Source organism: Rhamphochromis longiceps, linkage group LG2 (assembly GCF_057381845.1).
Source record: "Rhamphochromis longiceps isolate RC_006_pf linkage group LG2, R_longiceps_female_GT1.1, whole genome shotgun sequence".
NCBI classification, from domain to species: Eukaryota; Metazoa; Chordata; class Actinopteri; order Cichliformes; family Cichlidae; genus Rhamphochromis; species Rhamphochromis longiceps.
The window spans coordinates 6,425,689-6,449,767 of record NC_140558.1 but is presented as its reverse complement, the minus strand read 5'-3'; the positions used below and the strand labels follow the sequence as shown (position 1 = coordinate 6,449,767).

The window sequence follows — 24,079 nt, the reverse complement described above, 5'->3', positions numbered from 1 at the left end:
AGTAAAGCAAGTGTGTAAGTTCATCCCTGGATGTTTGCATAGTATTTCCACGTTAAGCTTAACAACTGAGATATTGAGCCACAGCTGGACTGGGCATCGGAGTTCCATATTGAGGTGAAAAGGAAGCGATTTGTCCCATACTTCAGCTAGAATTAAAAAATAGACACAAAGCTGGAGTTATTCTGTCTTTGCTGTGCAGTTGCATCTACTTCTCTCATTCTCTCCCCCTTCCTCTCCTGTTATTACTTCAAACATGGCCCCCCCAGGCCACCCCGCTGGACACGCCATTGCCTGTTACCAAGTGAGCTCCATTGATGATGGCTTTCTTTCTCTACTCACGAAAGCTTAACTCAAGGTGAACATGCTCACAGTTTGGTGGACTTACTCTAATTAGCTTTTCTCTGAGTTAATCAGCTCTAGGTTAATGATTAAACTTCTATTTCATTTTTTTAATCTCAGTTATGATCAGTCATCAGCACATTCCAGATGAAGGAAGAAAAAATTACATGGCTTTACATAGAAATTCGTTAGGTGCAAACACCAATCAGCAGAGAAAATCCAATTGTATGGAATACAGCTGCATGCAGTCTGCAAAAAATGAGGTCAGGAAAAAGTCATAATAAAAATTAGAGATGGCACGATACCACTTTTTAATTTAAAGTTCATACCCAAGTTTTAAAAAACAAGAGACAGAAGCTATTCTGTTATACCTGTATGCAAAAAATACACTGCACCCAAAACATTTTATAGTTCAGCAACACTGATCAATCTAATAAATTTGAACCTACACCATCCTCCCTATTCTGGTATTTTAAAGAGTACTTACCTACCTAACTAATAGGGTTGCCAACTCCCAGCAAAAATATTAGGAAACAACCCCCCGCCCTTAATCGATGTAATCAACTTTAATTTAATGCAAGTGTAAAACAAATGCACAGAAATCAATTATTTTTCCACAACAATTAAATAGATTCAACATCTTTCTTCAACTTAATTGCAGACTGCACAGATAGTACCTTCCCAAAGGAAAAAGTACTATAGCTTACTGGGGTGTATATTAGACTTTTTAGTTACTATATACAATAATGGATTTCTATACATTTAATCAGATGACCACTTTTGTTGTAAGATTCAGATAATTATTTATTCAGTTTTAAAATGACGTAACCCCTTTCCCTGCTAATGCCCTACCTGCCCCCCTGGCAAAACTTTGCTAGACCCGCCCCTGCACAGTTACCTGCCGTCAGCTATGTAGAAAAGGATCCTGGTGTTATTTGTCTCTCAGAAACAGATCATAACTTCCCTTCAACTCATTCATGTCACCTAAAAGGTAAACCTGTTTCTCCATCACCTGCTCAGCTCTGATGATTCAGTAAGGACATCTCCTGGTTTCATCTTCATGTTTCCATCTCACCACATATCCAAACAGATATCATGACCAGCAGCTTTTACAGCCGTGGCTCCAGCAAACATCAGCTGATACTAGAAAGTAATATTAAGAGAGATGTTTTGGCAAATTACTCCTCATTGGAGTAGCAGTGTAGTGTTTAACTTGTAGCTAAAATCCAGGTTTTTAATGAAGATAAACTTTTAACGTTAAAAGCCAACGTAACTTTTATAGAACTGTCTACATGTTACTGCTACATTTAATAATTCAATAACAAACTGAAGTGGTGAGCTATTTCATAATGAGGACTGGATCCCAGTTTGATCCAAGCCTGATACTGTTTTGCTTTGGATCTGTCCAAGGTGGACTCCGATTTAGACCGAGATTGATGATCCATGGTCTATGAGCATCTTTAAGCATGAAATGTTCAGCTCACAGCACATACATATATGAAAAAAAAAAATTGCTTTAAAAAACAATTCAGTTTCACAATCTCATTTCAATCACATCATCGCTCACATATTCACATTATTACAATATGAGAGCTGCATTACTATTCACAGAGGCAGAAAGATGTAGATTATATTCTAAGCTGCAACATAATTGTGCCATTTAGTACACCGACTACTGATTCAATATAAAAGAGATCAAGTTGCATTTAAAACATTAAGCTAAAACTGGGATTTCATTGTTTTATTGTAGAAACCTAAAACTCTATACATTAATTCACGCTGCTCTGAGTAAGGAAATGAACTTGTGTCAGTCAGATGAGGCCTATACTATGAATCAATGTTCCCACTAAGCTGCCCGCGTGCGCAATTGCGCACTGCTGGCACAGTCTCTGCGCACAGAAAATCTGCGTTGCACACATAAAAAAAATCTAACCTGAATTGAAACTAAAATGAATACTTTAACAATTCTGTTTTGCAGTGTTAGTAAGTGTGTGGCTGCTCCCGTATGAGATTAGAATGATGTCACCTTATCCCATAGTCCAGCCAATAATGCGATTCGTATATACGCAGCTAATCAATGTCGTTGACAGGCTATGACAGCACCTTATGTGTCGACACCGGTGTTTTAGCTAGCAGTCGTGATGTGCAATACCACTGATTTACTTTCCGATCCAATACCAAGTAAAATTCAGGGTGGTATCGACGATACTGATCCGATACTGATACTTTGTACAAAAACTTTCATTGTATTTCATATATTATTGTATTATGTAATTGTAAAAATAATATAATAATATAGCTTCATAATGATTACAGGACATCAGACTACTTGTTCTTATTGCCTAATAACGCAGAATTATCATATAGAAATAAAACTTGAAGTTGTGCGCTATTTGAAAACGTTGCCTGCCTGCAGCACTAAAGGACCCCGTGAGAGATGTCTGTCTCGCCCTAGCAAAACCTGTCCTCTCCTCCTCTTCAGTTCGCCTGAACATACACTTGTCATATTCTGTGATAAGATTTACTCTGAGGTGTTTGACGAGGTTAGTAGTGTTGCCACAACACCTCACTGTCTTGCCGCATGTATAGCAAACCGCGCCTTGGCTGTTTGTGGAGGTAAAATACGTCCACAGATTACTCCGTTTACGCTCAGCCATTGTTGCGAGTGCGCACGCCAGGTTGCAACACATTGCGGCCTGACGTCAACTCCAAAGCCCTATACAGCCATATTTTGCACATGACTATGAAAGGCGGAAGAGGAAGTAGTTCCTTTGAATGTAGACAATCAGAATGTTATAGTTTCTTCACTGTGTTCCTGTTAATGATAAACTACGAATTTACCCTAAATTACTAAAATATCGATATTTTAATGTGAGAATCGATTCTAGAACATAAATGATTGGTATCGGAGGAATCGATATTTCAGGATCGATCCACACATCACTAGGGTATAGTCCTCGTATCTTGATACAGCCCTGATTTTGTTCTGCCTTGCTGCTTAATTAAAAGCAATCCCATGTGCATACTACCTTTTAGGGCTAAGCCCTGTATCAAATGTCTGCCTCTGCTTTCAAGGACTGCGATTTTGATCGCTGGTGTCACCAGATGTTTGTCTAGACAGAGTTCTAAAATCTGGTGTTATAAGTAATATAGTAACATTTTAATCATTAAAATAAAAGGTCAGCATTAGTGTGGCATGTTAAAGCCAGTATCAATCTCTACAAATCATGTTTGTTTAGTTTAATCTAGCACTTTCAGAAAGACATTTTCTGGGCGCTGGTTTAGCTCAGTGGAAAAAGGAGGCAGCCATATGGCTAAAAGCTAGCCCGGATTTGAGTCTGATCTGCGGCCCTTTGATGCAGGTCTTCTTCCCTCTTCCTTGGCCTCTGCTTTCATGTCAGTCTTCACTGTACCTGTCCAATGAAGCCATAAAAGCACTTCTATGAAGTATGCATGTTCTGACCCCCCCAACCCCAAGCTATTCCATCCCAGAAAAAGCTATTCCATCCCAGAAAAAGCTATTCCATCCCAGAAAAAGCTATTCCATCCCAGAAATCAAGCACATCATGTTGACCATCTTTTTCTGCATACAAACCCCAGGAAATGTGAGAGATGCTATTGGTGGAATTTCAAGTGTTTTAATAGCAATTTTGCAGTATTCAGTCTAGCATTAACCATCTTTTTCTTACATCTGTAAAGTAGACCTCAGTGGCATATATACACAACCTCTGCAATGCTGGAAAAGCCAGTCCCGATTAGTGAAAACAGCAGCTGCTGTGTGATGCATTAAATGTGACATTTGTGCTATTTATTTGTTAGTAACAAACCAAATAGATTTTCAAAGTCCAGACGCAAATCCACTTTAAATATTTTCCTAACAGTTAACTGCAGAGCATAAGGTTTCTGCTATGCAACTAAAAAGGTTTATAATTATATTTCAATTTTTCTAAACATGATTTAATGCATTTATAAAAAGCAAACACTGCCTTTTCTCCTCACTGATACAGAAAACAAAAATGGAGAAAATTAGATGTTTGACTGTTCTGCATTATTAGAGATTTGATATGGCAGTCAGCACAGATCCGGTCAGCACAACACATGAGGCCAATGAGAAGATCAGGCAGTTCGCCAAGCCCTGCGGAAAGAAAGTGGGAGAAGTTAATCATCTGAGGATGATTTTTCTCAGAAACATTTAATTAAAAATTCCTCCTTTTGGGATGGTAAATGCCTTCCTGATCAACTGCAGTTTAACTTGATATTGTTTAGAATCTCCCCTTTGTAAACGGCACACTTACATGCAAGCCTTTGAGCTACTGTACAGTCAAGAAACAAGACTAGCTAATATTTTGATCGTTACCTTAATCTCTTTAAACACCAGGCACCCCCACAGAGCAGCAACCAGACCATAGCCCTGAAGAAAGGAAACCAAACAAGCTGTTTGAGCTTAGACCATTGACTTGATGAAACTAAAGTACCAGCTTAAAAGAACAGGATATAAATGGGTTAGCCATTTGTTCCAACAGTGTCTGATCCGTTTAGCACTTTATGCTGTGCATACACATCGAACATTCACTAAAGGTTCAATGCAATAGACAATCTAGATTATGATATTTAAGCCCTAATGGCTTTTTCCATGTATGAAGGATACACTTAATTGATCTTGTTGCAACATGCTTTACCCCAGCTACATTGCTTCTGGGGAAATGCAATTTGGTAAGAAAGCTGCAAATCGTAGCTCAATAGCTTATGTCTTCTGTGTTGTGAGATGTTATGATCCATGTGCTCAGGTGTTTTTTTTTTTTTCCCTGTTGTCAAACTGATCTCCCTGTTGGAGTTCATTCTGGGGGGAGTTTTTTTTTCTTTTCTTTTTTTTCCTTCCCCCCCTCTTCTTTCCTCATGTTGTGCATTTTCCATTGTTTCAGTTTGGGTCGCTGCTCGTGCTAACGACCGGTCAGTGAAACCTAGCCTGACCTGTCTCCCCAATGTGATGTTTTTGTATTGTATACAAAACAAGGTCGACAAGGTATCATCTTAATTGCCCTTGGGGATAAATTAAGTCTCTCTGACACACCCTTAAAATGCTGTCAGTATTTTAGATCCAACTTCTTTTGAAAATATTCATGTAATGCAGAACAATGTGAAAACCTTCAATATCAATCTGCAGTCCAAGTGGTTTCAGAATGTTCATTGTTTTACTTATTAATTGAATCCTCCCAGCTGTCAGAATATGTTGCACTTACCACTGTGACAATTGGAAATGTAATGACAGAATTCAGGTAGTTATTGGCCAGGAACCAGCAGTATGTCCCAATTGCCCACATCAGTCCAGACAACAGACCTGAAGAGCAAGAGGAGACCGTAAGGTACTTATGTTTGAGTAAAAATGCATTAAAAACAAACAAACAAACAACATTCCTATGATTCCTTTGATCTAGAAAGGAAAAAACAAAACCAAAAACCAAAATAAGAGATTAGCAATATGAACACAGTGTGTGTCTATGAGTCGCCACAGGACAAGTGACATGCCGTTATATGATCTCCCTATCGGAAGATTGTTGGCAGGAGGTCTTACGCAACATAAATATGCTTTTTGTTAATTCCCGTCATTGCCTAATTCAGTATAAAATTGTACACAGGTTACATTACTCAAGGGAAAGAATTCACAAAATGTATCCAGACTGCTCTCCCTTCTGTGAGAAATGTATGACACATTATAGAAATCTGTTAGTTTTGTACTTTGTCCAAGGCTTCAGGGTTTTTTGTTTGACATTTTCACCATTTTCACTCTAATATTCTTAACCCCCACATTTTTTACTCTCTATGTACCTTTGGAACTAGCTTGGTTCTAAAAAGGTACACATCTCAGGGTGTCATAAAATATGCTATTTAACCAAAAAAAAAAAAACCCAAAAAAACCCAAAAACCTGCCATACCAAAACCACACAGGAAGAGGTTAAAATTAGCTTTAAAAGATTTTTTTTCCCCACAAGATTGACCTGCTGTGTATTTTTGGGTAAAGTCTTACCTTTTGTGTCTAGTCCATCTGACAACCCTGACCATTGAAAAAGTGACAGTAAAGGGCAACCTGGCACAATAAGTAGTAATAACAGGGTGACGCTGATCGACTGCCAGTATACAAGTAGGGTGTGAACCTGAACTCAGAGAAAGTAAACAAAACTATGGAAGCTTGTTTCCACTTTTTTGCCATACATACATCACATAATCGCAAAATTGTAACTATTCAAAATTGGAACGCTGAGAAAACAATTAAAAAAACAAAAACACACACACACACACACACACACACACACACACACACACACACACAAACTTTAAACTTCATGTCACTGAATATACATTTTAGAAAAATTTGGACTGACATTCCCCCCTCCAGTCATGGGAAAGGAAAAAAAACAAACAAAAAACAAAACGGCTACTGAAAGCTTTCATACAAAGTGCATGTTCATAAACACTGGAGAAAAAAAAAAAAAAAAAAAAAAAAGGCTAGAGTAATTTAAAAATATAAATTCAGTCTCTTCAAGGAAACACATTGATTGCTTGTTCACAATAAATCATCACTCAGTAACCTGAGTAGAATTCCAAATTTGTTCCAAGCAGCCCAATCATTAATTACTAAAGATCACGGTCATACAATAGGCTTTGGAAGAGTGCCTTTTCAGAAATAATGTTCTACCTGGAAGTACAGCTCTGGAGTAAAGCTTCGGCTTTGTATTCATGGCAGCGCAGTAGATGGCAAAGTACACAGTGCTTGCAATGAAAATACCACAGCAGTGTGCATGAACATAGTCGAGATCTGTGATAGAAAGATAGAAACGGGAATTAAGTTGGAAATATTACACCTGGTTCTCAGGAGGGACTAGTATTTCATCAAGCAGCAACTGGATCCATCCTTATATCTATGATAAATGTATTTTCTTCAATACTTCCTTCAAGCCAGCTTTGCAAAAAAAAAAAAAAAAAAAAGTGCAGCATAAAGTGGTACCTGAGTAGAAAACATACCATAGACACTGGATTCATAGAACATGCTGTCATGGTGCACAGAATTGCTCTTAATGTACAGGACCGGTATGATGGAGAAAGCATACATGAGGCCCGCCACAACAGCAAGGAGAAAACCACTGGTGAAAAGGAGGCAGAATACATTGAGGAACTGGATGAAGAATGCATTTTAAATCTCCACTGATTCACTGATACATCATTCAATTTCTATGGTTAATTCCAAGATATTGCAAAGAGCCGATAAAAACTGACAGTGCTTGGGTAAATGGGTATGCAGGAAAACACTGCACAAAAGTGATGTTATTTTTGCACTCTGTTTTTTTTTACATTTATTGAATATCGGCTGTGACTGCTACATTTACAGCCTGGTGCTCACATTTTAAGTCTTTTTCTGCTGCTAAAACAAAAAACTCACAGTAAGAGCAAGGTTGTCATGTGTGAAACTGTTTTTAGTCATGACTTAAAACTTGTTACACCTAAAAACCACACTGGCAGGCAGCTTCTAAACAAATAACTAAGACCTTCATTTAAAAGATGCAATGTAAATGAATTGTTTTACTTTTTATTACTTTTTCAATAATTAAAAAGCGTAAAATTGTATTCATTCATCTATGATTTAAAATCCATGACAGAGTGGCTGCTGTAGCCATTGTTTGTCAGCAATGAAAAATGCTAATAGTAATAATGCACACATCTGAGAGGCTCCTATTGAGATGAGCTCACATGAATCGTTTGCTCTTTGGTCCAATAGTGTCGATCCAGGATTCAGAGGAATTTTGTCCATAGCTTCCTGAATTTGTTCTCTGCAAAGAGAAACATCGACCCAATATGTATGTACACCACACAAAATACATGATAAAGTGATGACAGGCTTTAAGACAAAGTAGTTTTTGCCTTGAGTGAATAGGAAGAAAATAAAAAGAAAGTATTTTCTAAAATCAACCTACTTCGACAAGCTGATAAAAATAAGTCAGTGACACACTCACTCTGTCAATCAGTAATGGAATTGTTTCTGAACTGTGAAGTAGCTCTACATCCGCTTTCACAAAGAAAAAGATCAGCCCACTGCATCAAAGGAGGAAAAAAAAGTGTCATGTACATCCAGCTGATATGGTTTGAAAAATGACAGCAGCAGACAGTAGCCATCACTGTTTTTGGGTGGGGGTAAATAAACAACACAGGCTGGGTCATTACAATTCCAAACGCGGTTTACCTTAGCAGACACAACCCAGCTCCACAATAATTTAATATTGGATGTGAAACGTTCTGTGCAGCAATCCCAAACCAGCCAAATCTAGGACAGACACAATCAGTGACCAATTCAGTTATTTTTCATTCAATCCAAGTCATGCAAAGACAGGATTATTTTATTTACAATCCAGAGTGTACATTCCATTAACTCAACTCACCTTGAACTGGCCCAGCCCATCAACAAATTAGAGGATCCCGAAATTAAGATGCCAAGACCAAGGCCAATAGCTTTAACAAATGGAACAACTGCTACATTTCCTGTAGACCATATGGATAGATGGAAGAAGTTAACATGTAACTGTTACTGACAAAGTTAGGGTTGCACCATTTCCATTGCTATATCTGAATGCAAAAATATATTTTATTTATTCACTTCTCATTAGTACATGGAGTCTAACTGACCCAGGAGCCATTCCCAGTCCCCTCTGAAGTCTTCCCCAAACCCCAGCCTCAATTCATACTCAAGCCATCTACCCTCATCGACTATCAAATGCTATCAAACCTGAATGAGGATCTAGTGAATATCTGATATTTAGAGATATTCATGAAACAAACAGTCTGTGTCCATCTGTGGCACTTGATTCTGTCTAGTAAGGTATGGCAAAGATTATGATGAAGCAGCTTTCAATTCAATTCATTTTAAATTCATTTTTTTTAAAAACGTTTTGATCTGGCAAATTTGAAAACCCTGGAGAACTGCAATGTCCCAGTTCTTGCCTCAGCAACTATGTCACACTATTCCCTGAACAGTTTGTTGTTTAACAACATGACTAATGAATACTCGCCACTACAAAAGTTTTAGGGACATTTTGTATTGCACTCTAAATACCCATTGATCTGTTCAACGTTAAGCACATAGCATTATGAATTTAAAGCATGAAATTGGGTCACACTGATTTCACCCCTAAAACTGTTCACATGTCCAACAAGGGACTATCAATAACCTAATTTTAGAACAACATCCTGCTGGACACCAGAGTCCAGTTTCCGGAACCTTTGGCATTAAACTATTTGTTGTTAAATTAGAAAAAACAAACAAACAACAACAACAAACCCCCCCCTCAACTTCCACAATACCTGTGGCCCAAAGCACACCTCCAAGCATTGCAAATGGGCAGAACTTGGGTGACTGAAGCATCAAGTCTCCAAACATAGATACAACCCATATTGCTGCACAGGTAACCCACTGAAAAAACATACCTGTAAATAAAACACAAAGATAAATGGTCTCAAAACTTTGCAAAATAGTGTAGATTTTCCTCACTTGGAAAGTAAACATTTAAAATGGAGCTTTTGTCCAAAAATAACACAAATAAGAATATCCAAACTCTCAGAAAAATAAACAATTATATGCTCACCATCGCCAGTCTCTACTCTTTTGACAGGAACGAAGTTGCTTCCATACAAAAATACAGCAGCCATATTTGCAGTAATTCCATAGGCAAAATGTGAGATAGCCCTAGATGAGTTAAAAGTAATGTTAAATGATTCCAGTTCACCGGTTCCATCATTTTTGTAGCCATCTTCTGCACCTGTAAAGTTTTTACAGCAAGAGGTTAAAGAACAAATCTGACTTCAAACAAAAACTAACCTAATGCAACCACACGCAGCCCCTATTCATCACAGACCAATTATACTTTACAAACCTTCAGCGATATGACAGCTCGCAATCAATAAGGCAGAGACGAATAAAAGTAAGGATTTTGCTTGGAGCATGTTAAAACAGAATATTTGTTTTGCTTTTGATAATTCAGGTCTACAACATTAAAAACTGCTGGAGGCTGTCTGTGTCTGCAGTGGTAAGTCAGTCAGGTGCTGCCAGTTATCTAATCACTTTGTAACACAACAGCTGCAGAGGATGTAGCGCATATATGCATATACTTACAGACAAGAAAACACACAACCATGAGGGCTTGTTATCATGTCTGTTTTCTGGAGTAATTTATCTTATGACATTTAAAATAATGCTGTTTATAGTATTTGCTTATATATAGCCGACAGTGTATATATATATATATATATATATATATATATATATATATATATATATATATATATATATATACATATATATATATACATACACATTTATTTTAACTATACATCGTCTAGTTTAGGCCTACTCTTTGTCGGCCATGAATGACAAGGAAAACAGCACTTGTAGTTATATTGACGAGCTCTGGTCACAACTATTGTAATTCAGAAAAGGAAATCCTGTAGGCTAAGTGGACTGGTGCGCCCACCCCACATTCTCCCAACACCTAAGGAAATTTTTTACTGCTATTGTGTCTCCACAACGTAAACAGCTTTGGGAGTTGCCATGAAGAATTAGGACAGTATACCACCAGATGTCGCCTGAAACGCATACAAATAATATGTAGCGATCAAATATTTAGTTTTAAACTATTTCATTTTCAACCTAGTTAATATGTTGTGTAGTGCTTAACTTCCTTAATTTCAGTTTTTGTAAAATATGTCTATATCTCGCGTAAGTTCAAAAACACGTTTACATTACCCCTTATAAACCTTCATAAGGAGTTGTGGTGTACCCTAATGGGCTTCGATGTGGATTTTAATAGCGTGACATAGAAATATCAAAGGTTAATTTAGGGATATTGCAGTGCACTTGATGAAGTTTGAATATCACATGGCCTGTGTGTGTTTTATTTTCGGGGCTGAATTATTAATTAAAAAACAAAAACTTGATAATTTAGGCTCTCATTGGCCAAGTCTGTACCTGAAGAGAAGGAGAGAAAAAACTATAAGGTTTAAATTGCTTCTCATTTCCGAGAAGGGTGGTATCCAAGCATGACCCTCCATTCACTGCGCAGTTGTGCCCTCCATTCTACTCACAGAAATCCTCGGAAGTTTTGCGCTCCTCCCCAGTAAGAGTTTGTCGCAAAAAGGACAAAGTCGTGATAATGACATAAATTCTAATGGGGAAGTCTGACTTTTGTTGGCTAAGTTTCCCTATTCTAAAACTGACCGGCAACTTTCGCAGGTGCCCTCTTTCAAAAAGAAGTTTGATAATTGCGTCTGTCTGTGTAATCTATCTGCTTTTTGTGTTTTCACAAGTTGGATACTCGCAACTGCACCGGAGCCGAAGGATTGATGAGAAGTACCGGCACACCCGTGGATTGTATAATTTGGAGATCAACGATGGCCAGCCACACTCTCTAGACTTGCAGAACGATTCGAGCTTCATAGTCCCGACTCGCTACAACGTGGTGTACATAACCTTAAAAACTAAGCGTCGAAAACCAGCACATATAAGAGGTACAATCCGACCCAAAGTGAGGAGAAAAGGGAGAAAAAATAAGTCTTCCAATCTGTCTTTTACCCAGGACAAACGTCGCACTTTGGAGGGGGATGCGTTACAAATTAAGCGCAACTTTGCACCCATAACTTCACGGAAGGAAGCCATGGATGTTGACTATAAATCACTGGATATAAGCCATAAAATTTATAAACATGAAGAAGCAGACTCTCAGATTAGTTCAATTCGAATATACAGTCAAAGGCCGCCACCATGGTTCAGCGCACAGGATGTGAAAACCATGCGCTTTCTTGCGGATGCCAAAGTTTTGCGCATGAAAGAAGTCTCTCATGGATACGCTCTTTCGCTTCTGATATTTGAGGGTGAGACAAACGTTCAACAGGCGAACCAACAGCACGCAAAAACGAGCACTGTATGCGGAGGGCAATGTGGAGTCATCCACAGCCCGGTGGATACCACAGAGGTTTTTGCTTTTCATTTGGACAGAGTGCTGGGGCTTAATAGGACGTTGCCAGCTGTAAGCAGAAAGTTTCGCTTTTTATACGGTAGGTCATCAAGCACATGGACAAAGTTTTCTTTTTTGACACTTGTTAAAAATATACGGTTTTGTTTATGGTTATTCTAACTACATTGCCTGGTTTCATCATGCTAAGAATACTGTGCAAATGTCACTACAGTATCTATTGATATAGCGACAGAAACTGCAACCTACAGATTAGCCATACCATAAAAACTGTTTATTTGTTACCTTAACCCACTAATGGGGTCTATGTGAAATACAGATTCATTCAGGCTTGGAATCAAGAAGAACCTTGTTCTTTGGGGGTGGACACCAAAACGTCACCTGCACATTGTGTCCTCGTGGATGTGATATATATATATATATATATATTTTTTAGGTCTTTGAGCAAGACTACCTAATCCTAATTCATATTCAATGGAAAAACATTATTCACATTACTCATTGTCATTTTATAACATTAATAGTAAAGAAGGAACAAAAACTGAGGGAATACACATTTTATACACATATTCAGGGGAAGAGAGGACCAAAAAGTACTAACATCCTCCTTTTTCATAAATAGCGCAAATAATGTATTTTACATGATGACGTCACAAAGTGTCAGCCCAAGGGTTTAAACAGATTTCGGGGCCATATTCAGCTAGTGACAGGATACCTCTGCCCTCTTTCCTCATTTTCTTGCATAACCATTTTTTTTCCATCTATGGGAAATGTCTGTCTCTTTTTATTTTTAGCATAATACATTTAGAAATATTTTTACATGTCTATGAGTTAGTTCATTATTTGGTCTTGGGGTGCAAATATGATAATCGGTGTGTGGACAGTCTTCATCATTGCAGGGAAATAAGTTCTGGTAACATGAGTGTAAAAAGTGTTTATAGACTTTTTCTGGTTAATAACAGAAACAGCTGCTAAAATCTAAGCATGTAATTATTCTTTCCTCCCTCTTTAGATGGGCAGTCCTGTCCAGTTGTGTCATGGGATGCATCTCTATACCCAGCAGGCCTTGCTGCAGGTTTGACCAGTTTGAAGTTAACATGGGGGGAGTACCAGAACTCCCTTAAACAGAGATGTTGGCAACAAAACATCAGCCCAAAGTCTGATTCTGGCTGCTCTGCAATTCATCACTATGAATGGAGCAAACTTGCTCTGTTTGACTTTTTGTTACAGGTAACTGTTAAAGAAAATGTGCTCCAATATCTGATTAAGAGAAACAATTCTCAGTGGTATTGTCATTTGGCTGAAGAGAGCTCTTGCTTCCTGTATGGGAGGCCTCAGTAAATCACATTTTATGAGAACTACTCATTTTACCCCATCATCATGACAGAGAAACCAAAGTAGACAGACGAATCTTAAAATACTTATTCGGAAACACTGACAATCTTTATAAGTTAAATTGTCTGTTGAGGTCATGGTGGCACAACTTTGATCATTCACATATATTTCCTCATTGTTACAAAACATCTTGTCAAAGACATTAGTGAACTGAAAAGAAACTCCTCTCTTATCACAAAAGTACTTTTTTTTAAATTCTGACTTAGCCTCTCGTTTTGTAGATCAAAATGCCTGCACACTAAAGTTAATGTAACTCATACAGTTCCTCTAACAACAACTAGCATGACATGAAGGAAACTGAGAATGTCTATATATATATATATTTGCCTTGTTTTATATTTCAAATAAAATAAATTTTAAAACCAATAATAACTTCCAATGAGTTTTAGTCTAACTTTATTATTATTAATATTATTGTTATTATTATGGCAATTGAGTTTTCTGTTAAATGTAACACACCAGCACCCTACAGTGTTAAGGCAGACGATCGTCTTAGATATTTGAATAACTAATAAATTCTAATTTTTCATCAAGTCAAGCTACAAATAACATTTGTATTTCTGTGACAGCTCTGGAAAAGCTCTGTTTTATTACTATTAGCTGCATGGATGCTTGTTTGCAAGGTAATAAGGATCTATTTCATTTTTGTCCAATTCAAAGCCTTACAAATGCTTATTCATCCAGGTTACCCTAAACCTCAGGCCTTAGAAAACCACGCCTGTGAGCAGCATTTAGTCCCATCTAAATCTATGTGTGACATTTCAGCTTGTCTTACTCTGACAGCACTGTCTGAAACCTCCACAACTCAAGTGATTTCACATAACGGATTAAGAATGGATGAGGGCTGTAGCTAAATATAGGGTTGTCATTCCCTGTGGAGAAGCCTGATATACTTAAGTGAGTTTCCTGTACAGTCATGTGACTCAGCAGTCTACATGACTAGTTGATGTTGATGTCCAGTAAACTAGTGGTACAATAGAGTCAGTGCAATTGCCAGCCCTCTCTAGGTTTGTATTCTTTCACTGCCAGCTGAATGTTATCTATTCATGAAATTATTATTTAGATCATGATAAAGAGAGATCATCAGAAATGCAAAGTAAGCCCATTCAGAGTAAAACTGTGCTTACCTTTGTCATTAAAAATATAAAAACGCAAAAGAAAACCCATTGAATAAGAAAACTCTGTGAATGCCACTCTGAACTGCACTCTTAGTCTCAAAATATCATCTCCAAACATTTAATGAAGAAATGTGTGAACTGTATTTTTAGATTAACAACCGCCTGGACCAGGGTTGCTGTGGGTTCAGGCCTCGGCAGCAGGATGTGTGCATTGAACTGGGTTACCATGCTAAATGTCAAGATGCTAACCACATACAGCTAGAAAACATCATCTACAGGAGCCACAACCCCAGACACCTGGTCTTCACCAACAACAAGGGATTCTTTGACCGTAATGAGGACAACTTGGACTTCAGGCTGTTGGCGGGAATCAAAGAGTAAGTTTGGAGCATTAACATGAATTAATAATTAATTAACCTGTTTAAATATATAATGTTTTAAAAAAAACATTATATATTCCTACTACTATATATTCCTAGCCTAAAATACAGCTTTAATCCCTTGGCCATGCAGTGTTGAATAATGAAATAGATTATATGATTTGTTTATTATGAGCTATAGATCAAATTAATTTCAATCAGATGTTTACAAATAATTATATATCAGAAAAAGGCCAGAGGCTGAAACATGTCCTTCAAGTGATAAAGCTGCTGTTTATACTACAAGTGTTGTTTGAGCTTCAATGTCTTTAAAACGATTACACACTGAAAACTGTGCAAGCAACAAGTAATTGTGTAAATCCAGTTTGCTGTTTACATATAGATCAACTTGTTTAAAAGTAATAATTTGTCAGACAGTCTTCTACATTTGTAAAAAAAGAAAAAAATCTGCACAACATTCAAAACAATGACCCTGAGTTGTGTATTGGTACTTATTTTTTGAGATAAAAAAAATGTCCACACAGAGTAGGAACATCTGTGGACAGTCTGGATTTAGCTGCTTTCAGCAGCTGTTTTTCTCATTTCCGCCCTTGACAACATATTTGAAAATTTCCAGCACACTCAACAAGCATATTTAAATCTCCATCTGGGATCTATGCCAAAGCTGCTCGGAAACTCTGAATTTGGTTCACAGTAATTGGCCAACCCACACACAAATCAGTGACTGCAGGTTGTGAATTTTTAAACTTTAAAGTTAAAAGTGTACTTTATGATTTAAAATTTTCAATTCTAACTTATAATGTTACAATACTTTAAATGTTAAAAAAAAAGTGGTAGTTTGCAGGTCGAGTGTGCAGTTTGTGAAGAAACACATGCCAAAAGACATCTTCTGCATTATTAGACATCCCATGATGAGAACACATCGCTTTATGCACCACAGGTCTATGTGGATTTGTAAACGTACACTTCACAGGCATCCCTTTCATTTCATCCATCCTTTTGATCAATAAATCAGGGACTCGCTAAGGAGACAGCAGAGAATCTGTGGTATGGCAAGAACATGTTTATGAATGTGACACATAATGTGAATCCTTGTTTTCACCAGCAAAAATGTACCTTCCATTCTGGCATTCATGTAAGATAAAGCCATAAAAGCTAAATTCTAAATAAAAGACGATGAAAGATCATAGGATACAATAAATATCTATTTTTCCCATTGTAGTGTACATTTCAGTGGTTTTCTGTAATGCAACCGTTCTCTGACTTGTATCCCCATGTGATGTCTGTGTTGTGTGTGTAAGGTCGGGGGCGGGTTCATTCCACTGCAGGGCAACCTGCATGTGGTAAATAAAATTTGAACTTGAACTTTAATTTCATGTAGATCAGAAGAGGTGTTATCTCGCTGACTTTTCTCAAAGCCAAAATAACCAATGTTTGACATTTTATTCTAAGCAAATTCTGAGCAGTAATGATACAAAGTTTATCTGAAAAATATAAATGCGTAAAAATCTAAACTCATTTAATAAATAGCAACCTGTTCATGGCTCTGGTGAATCTTGATTCTAGACATGCAGGCAAAAACTGCACCTTAAAGTCAAATCACAAAACACTATCTCTAAGTAAGAGCACCACTTTAACTTTTACCATTGTTCATTCACAGTCATCTCGTACAGAGTAGGACAGGCTTTGTCCAATTGCTTCACATGATATACGGTTCTCACTTTTCATTTAATTTGTATGAAGGGAGCTTTTACCCACTCAAAAGCTATTAAAATGTCAAAAAAACCCATCAATGTGCTAAAAGTATGAGTAACCCGTCATTTGATTCAAGTGATGTTTTAGTTACACAAACCTCCAGTTATGTGATTGTATAAATGCAGTTTTTACTGCCAAGAAGAAAAAAGCAAAAACATTTCAGATTTCAAGGTTGCTGATGTACAAAGACAACATGTCATAACCACTTGGTATAAAATACAGACATTTAATTTTGCCATCTCTTAAATATTTTTTATGGGTTTGGCACTTCCACAAATTTATTTAATAGTCGACTTTAGTGAAACATTCTGTTATCATTGGCATCTTCAGACCAGAGGAACTGCAGGAACTGTTTAGCTAAATCACAATGTCACCACCTATGTTTACCATATCTATGAAGAATTACATTTTGGACATGCCTAATTCCATTCTGCAAAAATGAAAGTCAGATGTGATGAAACTTGTTGGGGAGTTTGGGCTTAGAAATAACCTATAAATAGCTACATGGTTAGAGTTTGCATGTTCTCCCCATGTTTGCGTGGGTTCTCCCCAGGTACTCCGGCTTCCTCCCACAGTCCTGTGTGGATAGGTTAATTAAAAAATCTAAATTGCCCATAGGTGTGAATGCGGGAGTGAATGTGAGTGTGAGTGGTTGTCTGTCTCTGTGTGTTGGCCCTGCGACAGACTGGCGACCTGTCCAGGGTGTACCCCGCCTCTCGCCCTATGACTGCTGGGATAGGCACCAGCACCCCCCGCGACCCTGAAAAGGAAAAGCGGAAGCGAATGGATGTTTAATGTATAGAATCTGCACAGTATTACAGTGTGACTACACTTCCTCCTGTTTCCTCTTATGCCTTTCTAGGTTTCCAGAGCAAGCTGTGTCTGTGCTGAAAACCAGAAAACTGAGGGAAAAACTTCTCCAATCTCTGTTCCTTGACGAGACATACTGGGAAAGCCAAGGGGGTCGTCAGGGCATTGACAAGCTAATTGATGTTATCGAGAGGCGAGCAAAGGTCCTCCTCACCTACATCAATGCCCATGGGATTAAAGTGATATCAATGAATGTGTGATGAAGATAAATCTTTCATAAATCTTTTAAATCTTTTAGAAGACATTGGGGCTTTATGCTCGAACATTTTATAGGTTGGTTGGGATAAGAATAATAGCAGATGTGTGATATTTTTTTAAATTTATATCACAATAGCTTGGTCATAGTTCCAATGAGGGACTTGCTAACGCTTCTTTGAGTAGCTGGAAGCTCAATTAGGGTCACACAACCCACACTGCACTGATAACAATGACTTTAATGAGTTTTTTTTTTTAAACTTTGTGTACCTTGAATACAATCTTATTTTGTTTTTTGTTAGGTTTTTTTTAAAAAAAAATATCTTTATTATTATTATTTCTTTTACAAAAGTTAAGAAGCTTTGCCTTGCCTATAATTTCCAGTTATTTAGGCACTTATAGTCACAATTAGAGCATGGACACAGTGACTATAAATTATCAAGTGAAAATTAGAAGTCATAAAATGATAATGATGATGAAAAAAGTTTTTACAGGATTCCATGCACTCCTGTGAAAAACCAAGAACACCCTATAGTTCACCTTGTAGAAAGTTGCAGCAAAAATCTTGGACTAATGCTTTCTGATATATACGACATTAATTCCAGAAAAGTTGGAAGCTCTTTAAATGTAAATAAAAAAGAATGCAATAAGTTTTAGATCTAAAAAACAAAACAGATTTTATTCACAATAGAACATCGAAAGCATCGAAACTGGTGAAATGCCTGAACTGCAGGGAGGCCAGTTCAGGTCCCAGTCTCTTCTAATACAAAACCATTCTGTTGTAATATATGCATTATGCAGTTTAGCTTATACATTCAAGGCCTTCTATGCAAAAATGGGTCCCCTGAATGGGACTTTTCAGATGTGCAAGCTGCCAGTTCTACAGACAGTGATCAGGGCCACTCAGTGATTTCAGGTTGCATCCAAAATCCTGTAGATCAGCAGTCCATAACTTTTTTGCGCCACGAACCATTTTATGTCTGACAATATTTTCACGGACCGGCCTGTAAGGTGACGCCGATAAATACAACAAAAAAACAGCACCAGTGTAAAAAAAAAAAAAAAAAAGATTTATTCATAACACATGGGGAAAGACCCAGGGGAACTGAGTTAACGATAAAAGCGATAAAAAAAAAATGCTAAAAAAACGATAAAAACTATAAATTTCACACCCAAGCCTCAACTCTTGCGGCCCCGTACCAAAGGACTCATCGACCGGTACCAGTCCGTGGCCCGGCAGTTGGGGATCGCTGCTATAGATGCAAAACAAGCCCAAACCATAACCCCTCCATCACCATGACAGTTGGTAGTTCATGGTTGGTATGAAATGCTTCTCCTGATGTTTTTTTACTTAGTGCAGATGTTCCACATGTCCTGTAATTCGTTCAGATGTAACTTTGCAAACCTCAGCTGTGCTGATGTGCTCTTTTTAGAAGAAAAAGGCTTTTTTCCTGCCAATCGTTCTAAACAGGTCATGAACATACAAGATTATGGCATTGTGCTTATACAAATCTGAATGCTCCAGACTAGGGACTTCTGCCTTTATAATGGTGGTGACACTTGGTGATGATCATTTAATCAAGTGCATTTGATTAGCAGCACCTGGAGGCTGCTTACCATCTTAATTCCTCGGGAAGCAGTAAGGGTGTACTCAGTTTTTCATAGTCCTGAGAAAGCTTTCTTTTTCACATGAGTGTATATGCACTATTATTTTAAATGTGCTTTCTTATTGTATTTGGTAGTGCAATTCGAACATGGGATACATCAATAAAAGTAACTACTGCTGATAGAGTTATATTTCTTGAGTGAGTTATGCATAAACATAATTATGTTTTACTGTGATTATAGAAATGGTTTGAAAATGATTTTGTCTTAGATAACAAAGCCACAATCAAAGAGTTATCATAATAAAATTTTATCTATAACATTTATCAGCAAATACATTTTTCCTACCTATTTCTACTTGATATCAATCAGGCCCAGACAGAAATAGTCTGTGGCTCAGAAATCCGATCCAGAGTGCGGAGTGTGCTTTTCAAGCTGTTGTAAACGCTATTCTTTGTGCTCTCAGAAATAGAGTCGATAGGGCTTTGTGGGCTATTTTCTCCTGTTCGTGCCTCGCATTCACTGTGCTGTTGTTTTAACCCTAAGCACCTGCATTAGTTTGTCAGTGGGTTTTATGCCTCTGGATGTTTGTCCAAGAAAAACCCCTCCAGCAAGAGCTGGAACAGTTTGCTCCTGTACCTACATTTGGTAATATAAGTGTACAAAACAAAAACATGTTTATAGTAATACAGATCAAGCCTTTACAGGTAGCTTCTTAAGTTAAAGTCTCTTCAAGTAGGCAAAAAGCATATACGTTTCTTTTTCACAGTAACAAACACATGGAGAAACAGTTTGTGCTTTAAATTAGCTAATAAAGAGGATCATTTGTGCAGAGGTTTAGGAAAGCTTATAAGGCTTATCTTCAGGAATGACTTGTTGAATGTATAACGTTATTCTGTCAGGTTCACACTTGTTTACACTGTGTGAACCAACCTTTTTGCTCTGTTTATGTTAAAGTTGCATTTTCTGTCTTCACCTCCTCTCCTTATCACAAGTTCTCTTCGTCTTGTTTCCATGGGGGCATGGAATTTGAGAATAATTTGAAATGGTTCTTCGAAGCTATGCCCAGCTGGCTGCTGGCAGGCCAGGCTAAAAACAAGATCCCAACAGAAGACTTCTTTATTGTTGCGACCTTGGATCAACCCTGATGACATCATTTTTCTCATTTCTAGCACTTGCTGTCCTCTGACTGTGTCAAAAATAAATAAATAAAATTAAAAAATGTAAATACAAATTCAGTGCCCACTAGCAATTGTGATATGACTGAATTTAAACAAACAAAATAAACAAAAAAACCCTAAACTAAATATAAAACAAACCATTGCCATCCCGCCAGATCATCTCATAATATGAAGTCTGACTTTAACCTCCTAAGACCCGAACTCTTCCACAGCATGCATTTTTAATTTCTCTTTGATATTTGGGCATATTGGGGCCCGATGAATGTAAAAACAAAGAATTACCAGATTTTTTTACCTTATTTTTGTTTTTAAGAAAAATAAGAGCCACATATGAGGATATTTGTTTAAAATTTTGATAGAACAGTAGCAGAATAATGTCCTCGTAAGTGGATATCAGGCCGTTGTAGAGCAACATTGAGTATTTTGGTCTAAATAACCCAAAATGTGATGTCCACATATGTGGACGGCAGGTCCTAGGAGGTTAAATATTTCATATTTATCCAATATTTAGTTTCCAATAGCTTACACCTTGTAATTTAGAATAATAAGCCATTTGTACCAGGTTAACAGTTTTTCCTGAGTTACTTGACATTTTATGGGCAGACATATATCCTCTTTTCCCCATGACATTTTGGGGAACATTTATACCAAGCCTATTGTTCCTAATACCATGTTTCCAAGCAAAATGAATAAAGTAATTTAAGGCTTACAAATCTTATTATCTATTGCAAGCTTTTTAATAACCCCTTTATGTCTTCTGTATCCCAAAAAATCTTTAGCATTACACTGCACTTCATTGTGCAAAGAGACAGCACCTGGGAGGTTACTGTGGGAACACTAAAGAGGTAGATTACATGGGGCGTTAACAAGAAAACTCAACAGATTGTCTCACTTTTGTCTACCTCAACACAAAAGCCAATAGACACAACAAAATGCTCCTGCCATGTTGACTCTACCACTGGTGAAGGACATTCTCCTTATGCTGATAAAGGAATTAAGAAAAAAAGTTTGAATAGATGCCAACATATCTCAGATAAAGTCATGCCAACACTTGCTTCCTTCACCAAAAATACTTACAATCTGCCGCTTGGAGATTCATGGTTCATACACAAAGCGTGACAAAGAACCACCGTCTTTTCTGATTACTTTACCAGCATGTACAAACTTCTTTTACAGGACTGGCGTGCTGCCAAGATCTTCTAATCACATTCTGTTCTTGGTAAAAAAAAAAAGTTCAAGAGGATTTAACTCAGCTGTCCTGACTGGAAATATCTCATCCCACAAGTCTTACACTCTCACACTGAGTGTTTAAATTTCCCATCACTTGTCAGCCAATAAAACATCCATCTCCTTTCATAAATTCTTTTTCAGCTTCAGCACAGTACAGACATTTACTCTATATTATTCATTTTAAAGCAGACCAAACAATATAGTTTTTCCTGTTGTTATGTCTGCAGCTTTTGTGCAAAGCTAATTATTAAAATGCCAAACTTGTTATCCTGTGTCAGTCAGTGCATTAGTGGTCACTTATGCCATTTAGTTTTAAGAAATAAATAGTGTAATTCGATAACCCTCTGGCACAAATAAGTCAGTGAGCAAAACAAATCTTCCTTTTGAGTTATCACTGTTGCTCAAATATAAATATGTAAACTTAGATGGGTCTCTGTCAGGTAAGAATGAAACCAAATGAAATAGTTTAATTAGTGGTGATTGGATATTTGTCAACGATCCCTTTACACATTTAACAAAGAGAAAAATGGCTGAGAAACTTCCAATTCCATTTGGTGAATTTGGACATTTTTCTTTTCCTGTAATAGGCCAAAGAGGAAAAAAAACAAGTGAGCAGCTTCCTATTGTGCAATAAGGTTTATCTTTGATAACATCCAGATAGGATTATATGGAATAGAATCACAGTGCTGCCAGCCCCAGGAAAAAGAAAAAGAAATCAGCTCTGGCATGCATATATAAGCTCTACATTTCCTGTTTACTTTTTATCTTCCTAATTTTCAAGGAGGTTTGCAGGTCAGGAGCAGTGCAGTGACAGATCAGTTTCCCATGGCGTTGATTTAAATTCAGTTTGTTGCTCAAGGTCATTTGAGCAGGACATCTGAGGTCATGGGGAATCAATCCAAGTGTCAGTCACATGAGAGCCTCTGCAGCCATTTGCCTGCCCCGATTTTATTTTGCAACTGTAATGGGAGCTTTTTTTTCTGTACACCTAATGCTGGTATTAGCTTATCCTGACCCTGGGAAGAAGAAAGATTTACTGCATTATTGCTTCGATACAGTCAGTTACTTGTAGGCAAGGCTGACATGGTTTTATAGAAAAAAAAGAATCACAAAAAGTCTTGATCTTTCAATACAAATCATTGTGTGTTGGTTAGATGAATGCAGAAACTGAATGATGTGATGGTAGTTTTTGAGAGGGTTTTTTTTGCACCTGTGTTGAAGTCCTGTAGTATCTTAACACCTCTCTGCAAAAAGTGCAGTAAAGGCTTTAATCTTCCTTTATTGTGCATTGTCTTTGGTCTTTAAAATGTGACATTTTTAGTGACACAGTGGTACAGGGATTAGTGCAAACATGCATGCTGTGTTAAACTGTTGGGTGCAAGTGTGACTTGTCTGTCTCTCTATGTTCCCTGTCCAAGGTGTACCCTGCTCCTTGCCAAATGTCACCTGAGATTTATATAGAGTCTTCCTGATTCTTTTTAGACTGTCAATTACAGACAGTTAGGTTAAGTAGCTGACAGACGGATTAGTCTACAATTAATGAATACACTATTGGTGCAGATTTTATAAACTGTAGCTGGAAATGAAAAGTCATCATGCTGGTTGAAGTGTAAACCTGAGCAGAGAAATCTGAAGCTCTGGAACCAGATTAAAGGGATGAACGCACATGCTAGAGAATTGGGGTGAGGCATCCCCATGGACTGGCATCTCAAACATCTGCTCTCAGAGATATATGGGGCAGTCATGGGCTGGATATGTCACATTCTATATTTAGGCAGCTTGTGATGAGAGAGGTGTGGCATGTAGAGCATGTAATAAAGTCTGAATGAGATCACTATGATTGATTACTCATGCTATTTAAGATTTCTGACACTTGATGGGATTTATTTATTTCTTTTTTTTTACATTTTAGGCCCCCAATTAAGAAGGGAAGATAATGTAGGACCATCAAAGCCACATGCATTTAGCATCAGATCTATTAATGAGTCACTTGCTGATTA

General features: G+C 37.4%; 2 protein-coding genes and 1 long non-coding RNA gene across 3 annotated transcripts in view; 2 read left to right on the top strand and 1 right to left on the bottom strand.

The window, feature by feature from the left end:
* The first annotated feature begins 255 nt into the window (after positions 1 to 255).
* LOC146676873 (uncharacterized) overlaps positions 256 to 24,079 on the top strand; it is a 313,285-nt gene continuing 289,461 nt past the window's right edge. The window contains exon 1 of the long non-coding RNA XR_014913018.1: positions 256 to 293. This is a non-coding gene — a long non-coding RNA (uncharacterized LOC146676873). The remainder of the gene's footprint in view (positions 294 to 24,079) is intronic.
* On the bottom strand, positions 3,979 to 10,656 carry tmem144b (transmembrane protein 144b). Its single transcript, XM_085380563.1, has 12 exons — positions 10,257 to 10,656; positions 9,969 to 10,142; positions 9,688 to 9,810; positions 8,769 to 8,868; positions 8,573 to 8,653; positions 8,346 to 8,424; positions 8,083 to 8,162; positions 7,360 to 7,478; positions 7,034 to 7,153; positions 5,580 to 5,677; positions 4,697 to 4,750; positions 3,979 to 4,474 (listed from the first exon to the last, which is right to left on the bottom strand). The coding sequence occupies exons 1-12, from the start codon at positions 10,324 to 10,326 to the stop codon at positions 4,391 to 4,393; spliced, it is 1,182 nt and encodes a 393-aa protein (XP_085236689.1). The 5' UTR covers positions 10,327 to 10,656; the 3' UTR covers positions 3,979 to 4,390.
* On the top strand, positions 11,412 to 22,369 carry gask1b (golgi associated kinase 1B). The gene is made up of 4 exons (XM_085415958.1): positions 11,412 to 12,432; positions 13,363 to 13,580; positions 15,014 to 15,240; positions 17,861 to 22,369. The coding sequence occupies exons 1-4, from the start codon at positions 11,547 to 11,549 to the stop codon at positions 18,066 to 18,068; spliced, it is 1,539 nt and encodes a 512-aa protein (XP_085272084.1). The 5' UTR covers positions 11,412 to 11,546; the 3' UTR covers positions 18,069 to 22,369.